The 15,261-nt window shown below is 38.6% G+C and overlaps 1 protein-coding gene across 23 annotated transcripts in view; it reads left to right on the forward strand.

The window, feature by feature from the left end:
• LOC106506202 (uncharacterized) overlaps positions 1-15,261 on the forward strand; it is a 356,784-nt gene that overhangs the window by 17,239 nt on the left and 324,284 nt on the right. For all 23 annotated transcript variants that reach the window (XM_084999787.1, XM_084999786.1, XM_084999791.1 and 20 more), the window contains exon 2: positions 13,900-14,079. In XM_084999787.1, coding sequence (XP_084855913.1) covers positions 13,908-14,079 — 172 coding nt within the window. In that variant the 5' untranslated portion in view covers positions 13,900-13,907. The remainder of the gene's footprint in view (positions 1-13,899; positions 14,080-15,261) is intronic.

A 15,261-nucleotide genomic window follows, 5' to 3' on the forward strand; every position in this document is an offset into this window, starting at 1 on the left:
AACAGAGATCTGTTTTTAATTAATATGAGGTCTAAAAATACAAAACACTTCTGTGAGCCTTTTCTTTCTCAGTTACGCACCACCTCTATCTAAACTGTCCTGTTTAACTTTCGGTAATTCAGTATGATAATTTTATGCTACAAATTTTTAAAAATCCTGGCACATCAATGAAAAAAATGTGTTGCTAAAATGTTTCATATTAAATAAAAGCAGAGATAGAAATTGGGATAATTAAAAACATTTAGCAATCTGATTATTGTTAAAAAGGGTATCTTAAGAAAGAACTCATATTTCCTATTTCTGCCTATTTAACAGAAATATTAGAAACACATTACTTAAAAGTTTCAAAATATATTTATTTTTAACTTGCAGAAATGTCTAAGGCAGATAATGTGTAAATTAACCTTTATATTCCTGTTTTCCAAATTGAGTATCATTGCTATGTTGGGTTCAACTGTGTTCCTCCCCAAAAAATGTTGTGCTCTTAACCCCCAGTACTTCAGAATGTGACCTTATTGGACCTTTATAGGATCTTCACAGAGATAATCAAGTTAAAAGTGAAGTCTTTGGGAGAACCCTAATTCAGAATGACTGATTTCCCTATGAAAAGGGAGATTTGGACACAGACATGAACAGTAAGAAGACTGTGTGAAGAGACAGGGAGACGTCACAAAGTCACCAAACTGAGACTAAGTAGTTCCAGCTTCCCCCAAACAGAATCTTTAGCCAGTCAGTCAGGAATTTTCCATCTTAATTGAAGATCTTCTCTAGTTTAAAGAAGCAAATTGAGGATAATATAGTTGGATGGGGGCAGCCTCTATACCATTCAGGTTGCCACCCAATTCTTTGAGGAAATAAAAATAACTGTACTTGTCTCACAGATGAAGTCTTCCTAAGAACAGAATTGAAGCTCTAAAAACAATTCAAAGCCCCCCTGCCTTTTTTACCAGTCTTCCTCTATTCATCTCAGAAAGCTTGAAGATATTGTAAAAGATCTGGATGTTTGGAACAAAGTCCTTCTGGGTAGAACTTGGATTCTTTCTCTGTGCCTTTTGAACAAACCACATCAAATAAGTGTCCTATCTGGTCTTATCCAGGAACCAAGGTAATTCTTATCAGAAGGGGAAAAAAGAGAAAGACTGTTTTGAAAACTACGCCCATGAAAAATCTTAAAATTTTTTTTTCTACAAATATTGGCTAAAAGCTTTAGACATCCGAGCAGGTAACTTTAACATATCCAGTGGCCAGAAGCAAAATTCGGATGCTACTTGTTCTTTAGGGACTAGTGACTTTGCATTATCATACGGGTTTCATGGCTCAAATTTTAAAATGAAAGCTGTACGGACTCTCAGATCATTTTTTGTTAGCAGGCAAGCTCACGAAGGCACTCCTAAACCACCCTTTCTGTGACTCAGGGAGATTCTAAGTCTCTCTCCTGTTTAGTCCTCCTCAACACTGCAGGTGAAACCTGTTGGAATCAGTTGCAGCAATATCCCAGAAATAGGATTCTGTTAACTGACACAAAGAAACAGAACCACCGGACCCACCCAGGGGTTCCCCTCAGGAGCTCCCTGTCCCCAAGTTCAGGCTCTGGCTGTAACCTCACCATGCCTCAGGTATCCACTCCATATTTATTCCAAGACCCACCACACCACCTTCTTTGGTTTGTTCACCCATCAAACTGCCTTGGAGGTTTAATTTGTCCAAATTGTGTTACAGCCAGTCTCTGAATCAGTTAACAACTTTCCTGTGGGATCCTGCTGAGTCCCCAGCATGGATCTGCTTTCCCATTGTGTTTGAAATGGGAGCCAGGTGGGATCAGCCTGCAGGGAGGTTAGCATTGCCAGGATGCACTTTCCATAAGGACATTAGTGAAAGATGTTAATGTGTTAATGGTAGTGCATCTCTGGCTTGATATAAATTGAGGGTGTTCTTGCATTTACATGAATGATGGAAACTAGTAAGCTCTGGTTCTTTACCATTTTCTTTAAAAGTAATGTGAATGTGTTTAGTACATTCTTTCCTAAGACCTGTTAAAAAAGTGGTACTAGGGGTCATCTGGATTAGGGTCATGAAGTGGATGACATGTACAACTCTTGCTGCAGTCAAAGCTGGTGACCACCGTGACCGTAGGACATTGAGACAGGTACTTCTGGCCACAGCTTTTCACCATCACCAGCCCAGCAGGCTCTGATATGCCCTCCTCGGGGAAGCATATTCCCCTGCTTGGGGAAGCATATTCAGATACCAGCTTATATGTCCGGGCTTTGCCAACAGCTGTGTGGGTGGCCATGCGAAGAGAGTAGATGACTGCGTGGACACTGAAATGGTATATCTAAATATTCCTGTGGCTGTATATAGCCTTTCTCTCCCAGAGCCTGCTTCACACCCTGGGCATCCTCAGAGCCCATGCCTATGGCTGAGGCAGGCCTTGCTCAGGACTTCTGTAAGAAGCACCCCTGCAGGTGTGCCCTGGGGAGGCTAAACCATTTAGCCCTGGGAAACCTCAAACCAGATGGATCCAGATCCAGCAAACATTGTGCAGAAGCTCTTAGCAAGCCTGCTTTCTCAAAGGCATTTCTGCTCCTCCCCTACAGGTTTGCCAGCAGAGGCCCTTCTCTGTCTGGCCCCTCTGGAGTCAGTTAAGACCCTTTATTCCAGAGGCCAGTTGGTGGCTGAATCCCATGACCTGCTCCTCAGCACTGGGTTCTGACCTGCTTCTAGAGTTGGTATCTCAGTGGAACAGTTATGTTCACTTTGCAGTAGTGAGCAAAGCTTCTGATTTTGATTCCTTTTTTATATTAGCATTTTCAGTGTTCATCAAAACTATTAATAGGGGCTAGAAGATTTAATGTTAATCTGTGGAAGTCCTGATGGGTTAAATACCGCAGGGATACCTCTGTAATTTCTAGCCGCATGGAGTGACAAATCCTTTTTCCTGACCACAACAGCTACAGAATTTAAAGCAACTGAATAATTTAGAAGAGCTTGTTCAGGTATTAAACAAGTAATGGAAAGATTAACTGTAGCCATTGCCTAAGCTTATATAGTTTTTTTCTTTTACTAATTTATTTTTATTCCCCATCTTAACCTCATATGATAGCTATACAACTACTCTCAATAGAGGAGAGATCATTAACTTCCAGAATAATTTCCAAATATGTTTAAGAGCAAGGGTGAGGTTTTGTTTTTGTCAGATGTTGGCAGTCTGTGAAAAATAATTTTTTGAATAGCCTCTGACTCTGGTTTCTTTGATTTTTAAAGAATTGATTATAGTAGTCATCCTGGTTATTCAGATAACTAACATTTAAAATTGCATGGTATTTGAATTTAAACAAATAAAAGAAAATGAGATTTTTTTTCTGAAAAATATTAAATAATATAACAAACAACAAACAGTATCCTAAAATAATTCTCTCAGAAATACAAACAAGTTTCTGTGCTAGAATACTTGAAGGGTTGCCATTAGTTATAATAGTCTCATATAATGTAATCTTCTACAGATAAAGAAGCTGAGGAAAGTGAAAAGAGTTTTTCATTTGACCAAAAAAAAAAAAAAAAGAAAAAAAAAGAAAAAAGAAATTTGAACATTGTTCTTGGTGCTGGAGATACAGGAATTTAAATAAAATTATGCTTTCATTGAACTTATATTCTAACTTACTGACTGCAGTGCATCTGTTGGGCCTGATATAAGGTGCTATGTGAAATATACGGTCATTTAATCCTCGTTTCACTTTTGAGATTGGTACAGTCAACTGATTAAAAGGTGAAGACACCAAAGAAAAAGGTGAATGAACCTATTTAAGGCATGAACCTCATAAGGAATAGTCCAGATTCAAATCCAATCTGTCTATACTGCAGACAATACCTTTTTCATGATCTTATGGGCCTCCTTTCTCCAGATAGACCCAGGCCACCATGATTGCAGCCTAAGTCCGTCCACACAACAGTGGTATCCCTGTGTGAAGTGCTCAGTGTGGGGGCTTGTAAGGGAAGGCTGGGGGGGCTTTTCCCAGAATGGGCGTCAGCTGCTCCAGTGCTCATGACGGTTCGACCAGGAATGTGCACTTCACGCACTACACTTACTGTCCCCAGATGAGAGCATTCACTCTTTCTGGAGCTGGGTAGTGTGACTTTTTCAGGTCCTTTAAAATGGAAGCAAATAGGATTTTCCAGTAAAACGTCAGGACTGGGTAAGGGCATTTACAAAGCCCCAGAGAACATGCTCTTTTAAAACAAATATGTAGATGTTGGTTCCAGGAAAGTCAGATTCAGCAGAGTAGTGCCAGCTGTGCAATAGCCTCATGGAGTGACCATTCCATGTAGAAGCAGGAAAATGGAGAATTCTGGAGAAAGGCTGTGTACAAAAGAATGGAAAATGTAGAATTCCAAGGAAAGGAAGATGTTTTATTTAGAATATAGAGGAATAGATGAAATATGTAGAAAATGAAGATGTATATGAGAAAATTGGAAAATAAGGTAGTTATTAATGCAAGAACAATTACTCTGCAGAAAGGTGAATGCAATTTGAGGATACTACTAAACTCCACAGTGAAAAGTCACCTTTGTTTTAATTTAACTAATGAAGTGATCTGATTATATCAGGAGAATGAAGAAAGCAAAGGGCACATAAAAGTGCTACATTGTCACTCTCTTTAAAAAAAAACAACTCATGTTCCCACTTGATAAATCTTTAAAGAATAGTGTAAGTCTTAAAAAATACAGAGTAACAGCTGAAAGATTCAGGTAAAATCATTAAATTCAGTTGTGTCTGATAAGCTGGAGTTGTGAGAAAAATAGGAAGAACTATGGTTATGTGGGTTTTGTAATGATCATCTCACTAGTAATTGCACGTTCTTCATTTTAGACATGTATTAGTGTGATAAAAATTAAATCAAGGGTTTATGTAATTTAAATACATTCATATCAGACTTGTGGATGAGTTCCCATTGTGGCTCAGCAGGTTACAAACTCAACTAGTATCCATGATGATGTGGGTTCGATCCCTGGCCTTGCTTAGTGAGTTAAGTACCTGGCTTTGCTATGAGCTGTGGTGTAGGTTGCAGAGGAGGCTCCCATCTTGCATTGCTGTGGCTGTGGCTATGGTATAGGCCAGCAGCTGCAGCTCTGATTCGACCCCTAGCCTGGGAACTTCCATATGCCACAGGTGTGGCCCTAAAAAAGCAATACATAGATAGATTTGTGGAAAATTTAGACATAGACTTTATTCTTCCAGATTTCCCAAAAATCTCCAGATGATTTTTTTCATTAATTAGTCCAGCTAAAGAAGTATTTTTTTTTGTATCCTTTCATACAGTCTCATACTGGTCACTGAGAACTCAGTTGTGTATTATGTTGTCCATGTGGCTTTAATGGGGAGAAGAGTCCAGTCTAAACCAGTAGGATAACCTTGGGACCCTCAAGGCTGCAGCTTGAGGTGACCCTGCTTCCCGAGGGGAGGCTGGCATGACTTTGGAATTCTGAAGCAGAGGGTGAGACATGTGGGTGAGGACCACAGGGAAGAGGCAGATTAGCATGACCTGAAAGTGTGGGTGACAGAACCACAAGACTAAAGTTGAATAAACTCAAAAATGGTAGAGAAAAATTGGAAGATCAGATATCATCAAGCATTTTTCTACCAGTCATATTTAACTGAACTCTGTTAAAAAAAAAACAAAAAAAAAAAACAATTTTTATTGGAACCAGTACCAATTTTAAATATGATGTTCCTGGTCTGTTGACTTTGGTTTTTCTATATGGATTTTCTATATGGACATATCAGTTAAAGGGTAGCTGGATCTAACTTGTTCAGTTTCTTGAGATAAGACTCATAAAACAGCACTGGTTTTACTATAAAGTAGTGTTTAGAGTACGGGCCTTAGACCTCAGGCTGATACAGTGTTTGCCCGCATTTCATAGGCAACTTTGAATCTGATGGCACAATCTACAAAAAGGACAATTTTGCTTATTTAATAAAGTATGCAATAAGGTTGCAGTATGGTTTGATTGAAATAATGTATCACAAGTGATCAGGAGAGACTGGCAGGTGGGGACCTCACAGAATTCATGGTTGCCCTTCTCAGACTGAACCCCTCCCTCTTCCTCTCTCTCACTAGCTTATAGGAACAGAGAAGTAATTTGCTTTTTTGCTCATTTTAAAAAGAACTAGGTTTTGAAAGTAAGTATTTTCATATAAGATATATCCTTCTTTGTATTCATTTGTGTTTCTTTTGTAATCCTATAAAACTAAAACAAAATATGGAAAAGTAAATGAAAAGATACTGTGAATCACTCTTGGTTTCACGTAATGTACACACACCTAGCATCCACATATGCAAAGTATGGCAATGCTAAGAAGCTGTTTTTGCAAGACAAGTGTTTTCCCTCAAAATTTTTCTCAGAGGTACTGTTTTAAACAGGGTGGAAATAGTCTGACAAAAATCTTTTATAACATTGCATACTCTTAAGAAGTACTCTCCCACTAATGCACAAATACAGTATTTTATATGCATCATTTATACTCTATAATTTTGTCCTTTAGAAAAACATATTTTATTTCTTAGGCAATATTTGCAATAATCAGGATTTATCTCTTTCGTTGAATATGGAATATATATGTGTGTGTGTGTGTGTGTGTGTATACATACATATATAGCATTTGATTATCCTAATCATTTTAACGTGACTTTCTCTTTGAGACCTAGACGTAGCAATGTCACAGTGAATTTCAGGAGGGATTTGAACGCTAAGATGTCTTGGTAGGATATCCGTTCTGCAGTCCTTAACAGCCCAGGGAGCACATCTTTGAAAGCACCTTCAAAATAGTTCACAGCTGGAGAAGACTCTGTAGGTACCGCAAAAACAAATCAATGGCTGAGGAAGTAAAGTAAGGGCTTAATGCTGTGGACATTTTCCGGTCTTTACAATCTGTTAATGGGATGCTGTGCTGAAGAGGCATTGACTGTGGGGACTGGGAATCAACCAGGACTTTCAAAGAGGTAGCCCTCACATGGCAGAGCATGATGTTGGAGCCACATAGACCTGGGTCTCCCTGTGGTTTCAGCCACTTTACCAGGTATAGAGCCTTTGAGAGTTACCCTGCCTGCCTCAGGTTCCACCATCATGTGTGTATGTGAACAGTGATGGGGCAGTGCCCATTTCATGGGCCCTTTGTGATGCTTCTGTGACAGATGGTCCATGGAGTAGTCGGCCCAAAGTGTACTTGCTCATAACCATCCATCCCTATGAGACCTACCCAGTGCCTGGACCTGAAGACATAGTCAAAGACAGCAGCGTATGTGTTTCTGTTTTCATACTTACCTGTTCAACTCAATGGAATTGACATTTTAGAACATCTTTCTGAGCTCCTACCATATGACTGAAGATACAGAAATGAGTAATTAAATCCCTCAACTCTTAAAGGACTTGTAGTCAATGAGGAGACAGGAACCTGGGTCAATGGTTAACAACTAAAATGTGGAAAACATTTTTGTAGGTTTGCGCAAAATGATTTTTAAAAACTTAGAAGTTAGGGCACCTTCTTGACATGAGATGTAGGTGAGGTTTGAATGTTTTGGTGGTGGAACAGCTTAGGCACCATGAGTCATGAAAGAGGTACTGAATTCAGTGTCATACTGAAGAATGACACTGTCACCATGCAAGGTGAGTGGCTGGCCAGGTAGAGGCAGGTGAGGGATACCCTCATCCATGGCAGAGTGGCTGTGCTGTACCTGGTCGTCTGGCTGGAAGCATTGAAGGTCACCTCAGGTCACACATGAATACATACATCATTCTGCAGGATTTCTGAGTGTTGAAACTATGAGTTGGCTCAAGAACATGCATTCTAGCAGGACAGATAGTTCCTAAAAAAAATGTCTGTGAATCCTTGAAAATTAACTCTTCTCCTCAACTTAAGACTTCATTCTTTCCTCTTGTTCGCTGTACCTTCATTTCTTTTGCTTGAAGATGGTCAAGTGAGTCAGAAGGATCCTCAGCAAGTTCACTTGTGTCCTTCTGAGACCAGTGTCCAATGCCTCTGTGTGTAGGTTCTGCTGCCCTGCTAGGTGCTCAGCCTCTGGGACTTCTGCTTCTCAGAAGTGATGGCTGGGAGTGATCACACGCCTCTGAAATTGGACTCAGAGCTGCAATCTCCCAGTAGGTCTAGGAGTGTGGAATTCCCTCAAGGCAGTGGAAAATACTTTTTGAGGAAATGAGAAAGCTCAAGGTATATTTTTAAAATAGAACTTAAATTGAGTCCAGGCAATCATGTCCAAGCTAAATATTCTTTCCTCACAGAGAACTCAGAATGGATGTATTTGTAAAACTGAGTCACTTTATTGTACAGCAGAAATTATCACAACATTGTAAATAAACTATACATCAATAAAACTTTAAAAAATAAAAAAATAAAAATTCTGTCCTTATGGTGGTATTAATTAGTAAAAAGAGACAATCTGTAATCTGTGTTTCATCCACCCTCACCCAGCTTCTTAGAAGTCAACAAGGAGAAGAGCAAAAAAAAGGAGGTAATTTTTATTCACTGCTAACTATATATTTGGCATTTGGTCTGGGTCCCTTAAGTTAACTCCAACTATTTTATGAAATAATTAGCATTATCTGTCCTTTAAGCAACTGAGACTAATGTCAAATACCAGGCACTATGAAGGGTTAAACCAAGATTAACTCAGCCTACCCTTGGCTATAGAAAACAGGCTTTACTAATAACCACACTAGCTCTGTCAGCAGTGTTTATAAATTATTTTCAATTCAATATGAATTTTTTCACTTAACACATTCAATGAATCTTTTAAAACTATATATTTTCCAGTTAACTCAGAGTAGAAAAGAAAATAAGAAAATCTCATTTGAAAATCATTCCAGTTGATCAAGGCTCTGCCATTTCTAAAAAAGAGTTTCTACTAAATTTTTGTGGTACACCATAATATTTTAAAAATTAATAATACACAGTCTCAGTTTAAACAGGATGTGGACAAGGAAACATGTTTTATGTGTTCAGGGCTGTGTGCTAACTGGTGGAAGAGACATACACCTTTCCATATAGATAAACCGCTAATTATCACACCTAGTGATGCACAAACATTATTCTCTTTTCAAAGCATTGTACCATTTCCCTCAATTTTTTAGGCAGAATTAATAGCAAGTCAGGATTTTTTATGGCAGAAATTCTATGGCCATGTAGAAATTTGATGGGAAAAGAATGGCTGAAAGGAGAGTATAATTTTAACTGAAGATGTTATGTACCACCAGATGTTTATAGTTCATTGACTGAGATCCAAATTGACAAGAATAATTGCTTCCTCTTTAACACAAATGAAGCCTTTGTGCTGCCCTTGTTAACAGCAGAGATTAGTGCAGATGTTAGATTTGAAAAATTTACCGTGTTCCTTTTTTCCCTTCTCCTTAGTATGTTTTTAAATGGAAAAAAAAAAGAAGAAAAGCACAAATTGGAAGCGTGATTTTAAATGTTTCATGAGTTTTTCCCCAATTGATTTAATTTTTAAACATTTATGTGATTGCCTGTGTTTAAGACTAAGCAAATTATAAAAAACTTACCATTTTTTTCTAAAAGTGCATACTAACACAAAGAAAAATATATTTTTAATTTTAGCCAAAAGAACATGCAGAAAGGGAAATGTTCTTTTTAGTGAGTAGTCTTTGTTTTATATTAACTTCCTGTTTCATTTTATTCTAATGCTATAATATTGTTATTATTTTTGTTAATGCTCCTTGTTGCATCTTGTAATAAAATACATTCCTCCTATTGATAGGAAATATTTCAGTAGGAATTTTCAAAAATATTCACCTTCAAATTTTCTGCCTATTTCTCATAGATAAAAAGTAGACCAAATATCTGTTGCCACACAATAACCAATTGTATTTCAACTGTAGGAGGGAAAACACTTTTTGTTTTCAACGTTATCATTCAAATCCAAAGGGAACATGATAAATACTGATAATGTCAACCTGTCCCTTTTTTATGGTCGGTTTTCACAAGGACTGGCTTGATATCAAAGTGTTTCCAAATATGTTTATGATTAATAGTCAGTGACCCTCAAAGTGGTTCAGCAGCACTGAGAGGTCATGCTAACCCTTCCAGGGGGTCATGGAGTCAGAAACACTTTTCACCATAAAACTAAAATATGATTTGCCTTTGTCACCTTCATGCTTTCACACATTACAACGGGATTTTCCAAGGCTGTAGACCGTGTAAAAGCAGATTGAATGCAGAAGCTGACGGTAGAACATAGCTGTCTTCCATTCAACCAGGAATTAAAGAGAAATTGAAAATTTGTCAGCACGATTTTATTTTGAAAAAATATAGTTTTTATAAAAATTTATGTTAATATGTAACAACATATAGATGCATTTGGACATAAATACATAATACATAAATACATATTTTCTTAGTTTAACCTTCTCTATAGATAGTGTTGATAGAACAACATAGAACTCCAAAGTTCTTAATAAATTTTAAAGCTGGAAAGGAGTCTTGATCCAAAGAATTTGAGAAACATTGCATCAATCTGTTAGTAAATTTACTCCTCACATTCAGGGAACAATATTTGGTCTATTCCAAGAACCCAGTTCATTTTGGTCTATTCCATGAACCCAATTCAAGACTGATTTCCCAGGTCGCTATTTTTGCCTTAACAAGTCTTCGAAATCATTTAAGGCACTCCTACATTTGGACCACCCTCACTGCAAGTGCTGGAAGTAGTGTTGATGGTGGTGGCTGTGGTATTGAGCAGGAAGGCCCAGAGATCATAGAACAATTCTTTGGATACATTTATCTTTTTGACAAAATTAACAACAAATTATCTTAACATATATAAAGGTATCAAGCTTTTCTCCCAGGGCAGACACAAGGAATTACATGCATTCCTTATTTATTAAAATTTATAATTTATCAGCTTATATTTGTTTACAACATTTTCCCTTATTTGATTTCTGACCCCTCTCCTCATTTTTTATAGTCATTATTAGTTAAATTAATAGATTTTTCTTCTATAGCTTCGGGTACTCTTTCATTATGTACCCACACCTTCTTGTGCTTGTATCTCTTACTGAAGTATGGGACAGGCTTTATGGTCTTCAGAGTTGATGTTGGTGTAAAACCATCTGTGTTTCACCTTCTCTCTTGAAAGGTAGTTCAGCTGGCTAAAAAAGTCTGCTTTTTCAGTTATTTTACTTACAACTCACCGTTGTAAGTTCAAGACGCGAAGCATCCTGTCTAAGCTTGTGATTAAGTCTCCTTAAAATTTCATCTGCAGACTGTTACTGAATTCAGGTTTGACTGCTCACTGCTTAAAAGCCAATAATCTAAAGGCAGGGGTCAGTAGAAAGAAAAGCTAGTGGAATCAGAAAAGCCAGCAATTGGGAGAAGGTGGATGCATGTCCCGAGGCCATCCCCTGGGATTCTGCTCAGCCCTGATAGTTTGTAAAGGACAAAGGGGAGGCGGAGAATCCCAGTAACTCCTCTGGCAGGGGGCTGGGTCCCGCATCACTGTCCAGGCTAACTGGCTTGCTCTCTCTCCAGGTCTTATCTTGTCAATGTGATCTGCCTGCAGCATTACTAAGGGGGCTGGGAAGGGTGGAGAGCTAGTCATTTTTAACTACAGAATTCTTCATTCTTCTTTTAATTTGGGGAAAGAATCAATAGGTTAGACAAGGCCTATTGTGCATTCAGAGAGCATAAGTCAGGAGTTCATTTCCATTGCTTAATGATCTCATTCCTAAAGTCAGCTTCTTTTAAAGGTTAGAGGGGGCAGAAATGGGTAAACAGGAAAGGGACTAAAGAGCTACTTCCAGGATCACTTCTGTCCCTACTTGTCTTTCATGAGTTGGTATTCCTAAACAAACCAGGAAATTTTGTCTTTTATAATTTTTACACATCATTGTTTTATCTGATTATTTCCTCATGATTAAGTCCTGAGGAACATTTTAGAAATAGAACCAGACAGATAGTGTTTGGTCTCCTTCCCAATGAGTCTTATCAGGAGACATATATGGTCAGTTTGTCCCTCTGGATGGCTAAGTTATTAAAGTGTCTTCACCAAATTGATCTACTGAAAAGGTGCCCTTCCCATTTATAGTTAATAATTAATCTGTCCTGTGATGTGTCGATATTATGCAAATAGTCCAGTCTCCAGCAGGCATTCTTTCAGTGAGTGATTTTGACATCAGTAGACAATCCTTAAAAGAATCAATTGCAGTGGTGGTTGCAAAATGGTGGTCTTTCTAATTATTTTATTCCTTGTCTATTTGCTGGCATTCTTCTGTAAAAAGGCATTTTTCCCTCTTCCTCTGTCCCTCTCTGGTTTTCTGTAGTATTGATATTGCTGTGGATGTTAGAGCCTTATTCAGTCTTAGGACCAGGGTTAGGTTCTTATGGCCAAAAGACTTGACACATTCTATCGACATTGTTCCTTCCTGGCTTACCCTGCAGAGCCCAAGTGTAACTCTTTGTGACCTGTGGGGCTCTTCTAGGAGAAATGTGGCCCTGTGGTCCTGAAGGACCACATGGAGTTGGAATTGCTAGCCTGAGGACAGTGTGGATGCAAATCTAATTTAGTTGTTTTTGTTAAGTGAAGTCTTTACTAAGTACTGAGCTCCAGGAACTGAGAAATAAATGAGGAGGAGGGGGCAAGAGAGAAAAAGGCCAAACACAGAAAAACAAAGAAGGAAAGCAAACCTATCCTGTGGTGCCTTAGAGGATATGCCCTAGGCAGAGAGAAGCATTTGCCCGTAGCAGCCTGAGTGCCATGACTGCATCTGTCAGCTTACACCTTTCCAGATGGGGAGGGGAGGTGGGGAATGAAGAGATGAAAAGACAGGTGACTGCATTATCCTCGCTCCAGCTCCACTCCCAGTGATGGAGGGAGGGAGGGAGGACAGTAGCACGAAAAGCCACCTGCCCTGTAGATGGCTTCTACCCCATTTCCATGTCATCCAACAGAACACTTGGCTCAGTTCCTCCTTCTGGAAAAGAGAGGCATTAAAAGTCTTATTTCACAGGGTTCTTGTGAAAATTAAATGATAGCATCCATTATCCTGGTAAAAACATCAAACCTATATTAAGTCCTTAAAATGTACCAGGCACTGGAACATGTTTTTACATATATTATTTTTGATCTTTATTTAAATGCAAAGTGTTAAAAATCCTTAGTGTATGTGTGTGTGTATGTGTGTGTGTGTGTGTGTATGTGTGTGATGCATAGTGCCCAAAATTATTGATTATTACGGAAACTTCTCAACTTATAGATATCTTAAAATAATTGGTTTTCTGTGTATTTTTAAATAATCACAGTTATCAGTAGAGAAAGCATGTATCTTTAATTAGTGTCCATTATTTATAATAGACACCTGAATGAATTGGCTTGTGGGACATCATTGCCATCTGTGGGAATCCTGTCATTGCAATTTTACAATCCATATAGAAAACAAAGTCTATGAGTCATATGAACAAGTTCAGTCTTTCTTTTAGGCAAACACCAAATTTAATTAGCATCAAAATGAGCAAAACTGGAGTTCCTGTCTTGACGAAGTGGAAACAAATCTGACTGAGAAACATGAGGTTGCGGGTTTGATCCCTGGCCTTGCTCAGTGGGTTAAGGATCTGGCGTTGCCGTGAGCTGTGCTGTAGGTTGCAGATGCAGCTCAGATCTGGCGTTGCTGTGGCTCTGGCATAGGCTACAGCTCTGATTAGACCCCTAGCCTGGGTACCTCCATATGTCGAGGGTACAGCCCTAAAAAGACAAAAGACAAAAAAAAAAAAAAAACTGTACAGAATTTATGTCTCCAAGTATTGCAAGTTCTGTTTCCATTTTACTTTTTTCATAAGTAATATCAGTTCATGTGAATCTCTTGTCTTCTTTTTAGAGATTCACATGTGTGGTAAATTACAAGAAGAAAATCCCATCGGAAAACTGTATGAAGACTGTTCTCAAGTATTTCAGCCCAGCTTAGCAGAAGGGAAGGGAGAAGGCCCAGGAGGTACCTTCCATCGACTGTACGCAGTGTTAACAATCCTAAGAAATCCTGGCTTGATGACAATAGCAGGTATGATGGGGGGAGCATGTGTGAGCATATGAGTCAGTTGTGGAGGAGTTTGATGAGATAAAATGTTTTAAAGTGGTTTAAAGTGATTCTTAAATTGCACAACTTAAACTTGCCGAGAAAAACAACCGTTTTATAAGAAATTGAACTCGGGAATAGTATTTATCAATGCTGTTTTTCTCTAATGCCATGTGAGGCATTCAGAATCCTTGATTAAAAGAAAAAGGTGCCATTATTTTTCAGGTAGATAAAAATCCTGTGATAAATATAGCATGTCTAAGCTAGAAATCCAGGAGAAATAAAAACTGAGACCAGCACTTGCTTCATCAGAGCCTAATCCACCTGAGGTATGAATTGTGGACAGGGCTCCAGGAGCGGTCCTCTGCTCTTGCACTAGGAGGGTGCATTGCATTTAACTGAGCATGGCATGTAAAATACAAGTGGCTGCCATCCTCATCCTAAACGTATACTCAGACATCAAGTTCCTCCAATTTAACATCCTGAGAAACTTCAGATACAGATTTTTCTCCTATCAGACCCACCCCCAGCCATTCCAGGGCCAGGCCTCATGAGCAAGCTCTCTCTGCAGCTGCTTTGTGTGTGGTTTTTATGCCGTCTTACTCTCCTAGATGAAATATTTTGTGAAGAAAGCAGCTAAGTTAATTTTGATTGGCCTCAGCAGGTTTTGTTTTGTTTTGTTTTACCAAAGATACAGGAAATTATACTAACAGAGGCAGGAAATTATTCCAAGCCTCATAATTATTTAACTGGGGAGCAGGAAACTGTGTGCTTTCAAGTTTCAAGTCCTTCAAATTCCAAATCTAAGCCATGAGCTGGTATTTTCTTCCTAATGTCCTTTGTTACCTGTGAAAAGGTGTGCATCATAGTGACCACCATGAGCGCTGTGTCCTCATCCATCTGTGAATCTCTGTACTCTGGGTACCAAGCTCAGAGCCTGAAAAATGACCTGTATCAGTAGGTACAAATACTGCACTCCTAGATAAATCTACTTTTCTTGCATAAGGATCAAAGAGCATAAAGACAGTATGAGGAGACCCTGTCCTGTGATTTATAAGATAAATGGAAAATTTTTGATTTGTGCTTATAAGATATCATGTAAAACACCTAAACTATTCACTGAACTGTGAGATTGATCGCAGTTGTCAAGCATCCGTTCCTAGGGAG

Source organism: Sus scrofa, chromosome 15 (genome assembly GCF_054392235.1).
Source record: "Sus scrofa isolate SSC_HxYL_T2T_F1_AM1 chromosome 15, Sscrofa_HxYL_maternal_Yorkshire_Landrace_v2.0, whole genome shotgun sequence".
NCBI lineage: Eukaryota > Metazoa > Chordata > Mammalia > Artiodactyla > Suidae > Sus > Sus scrofa.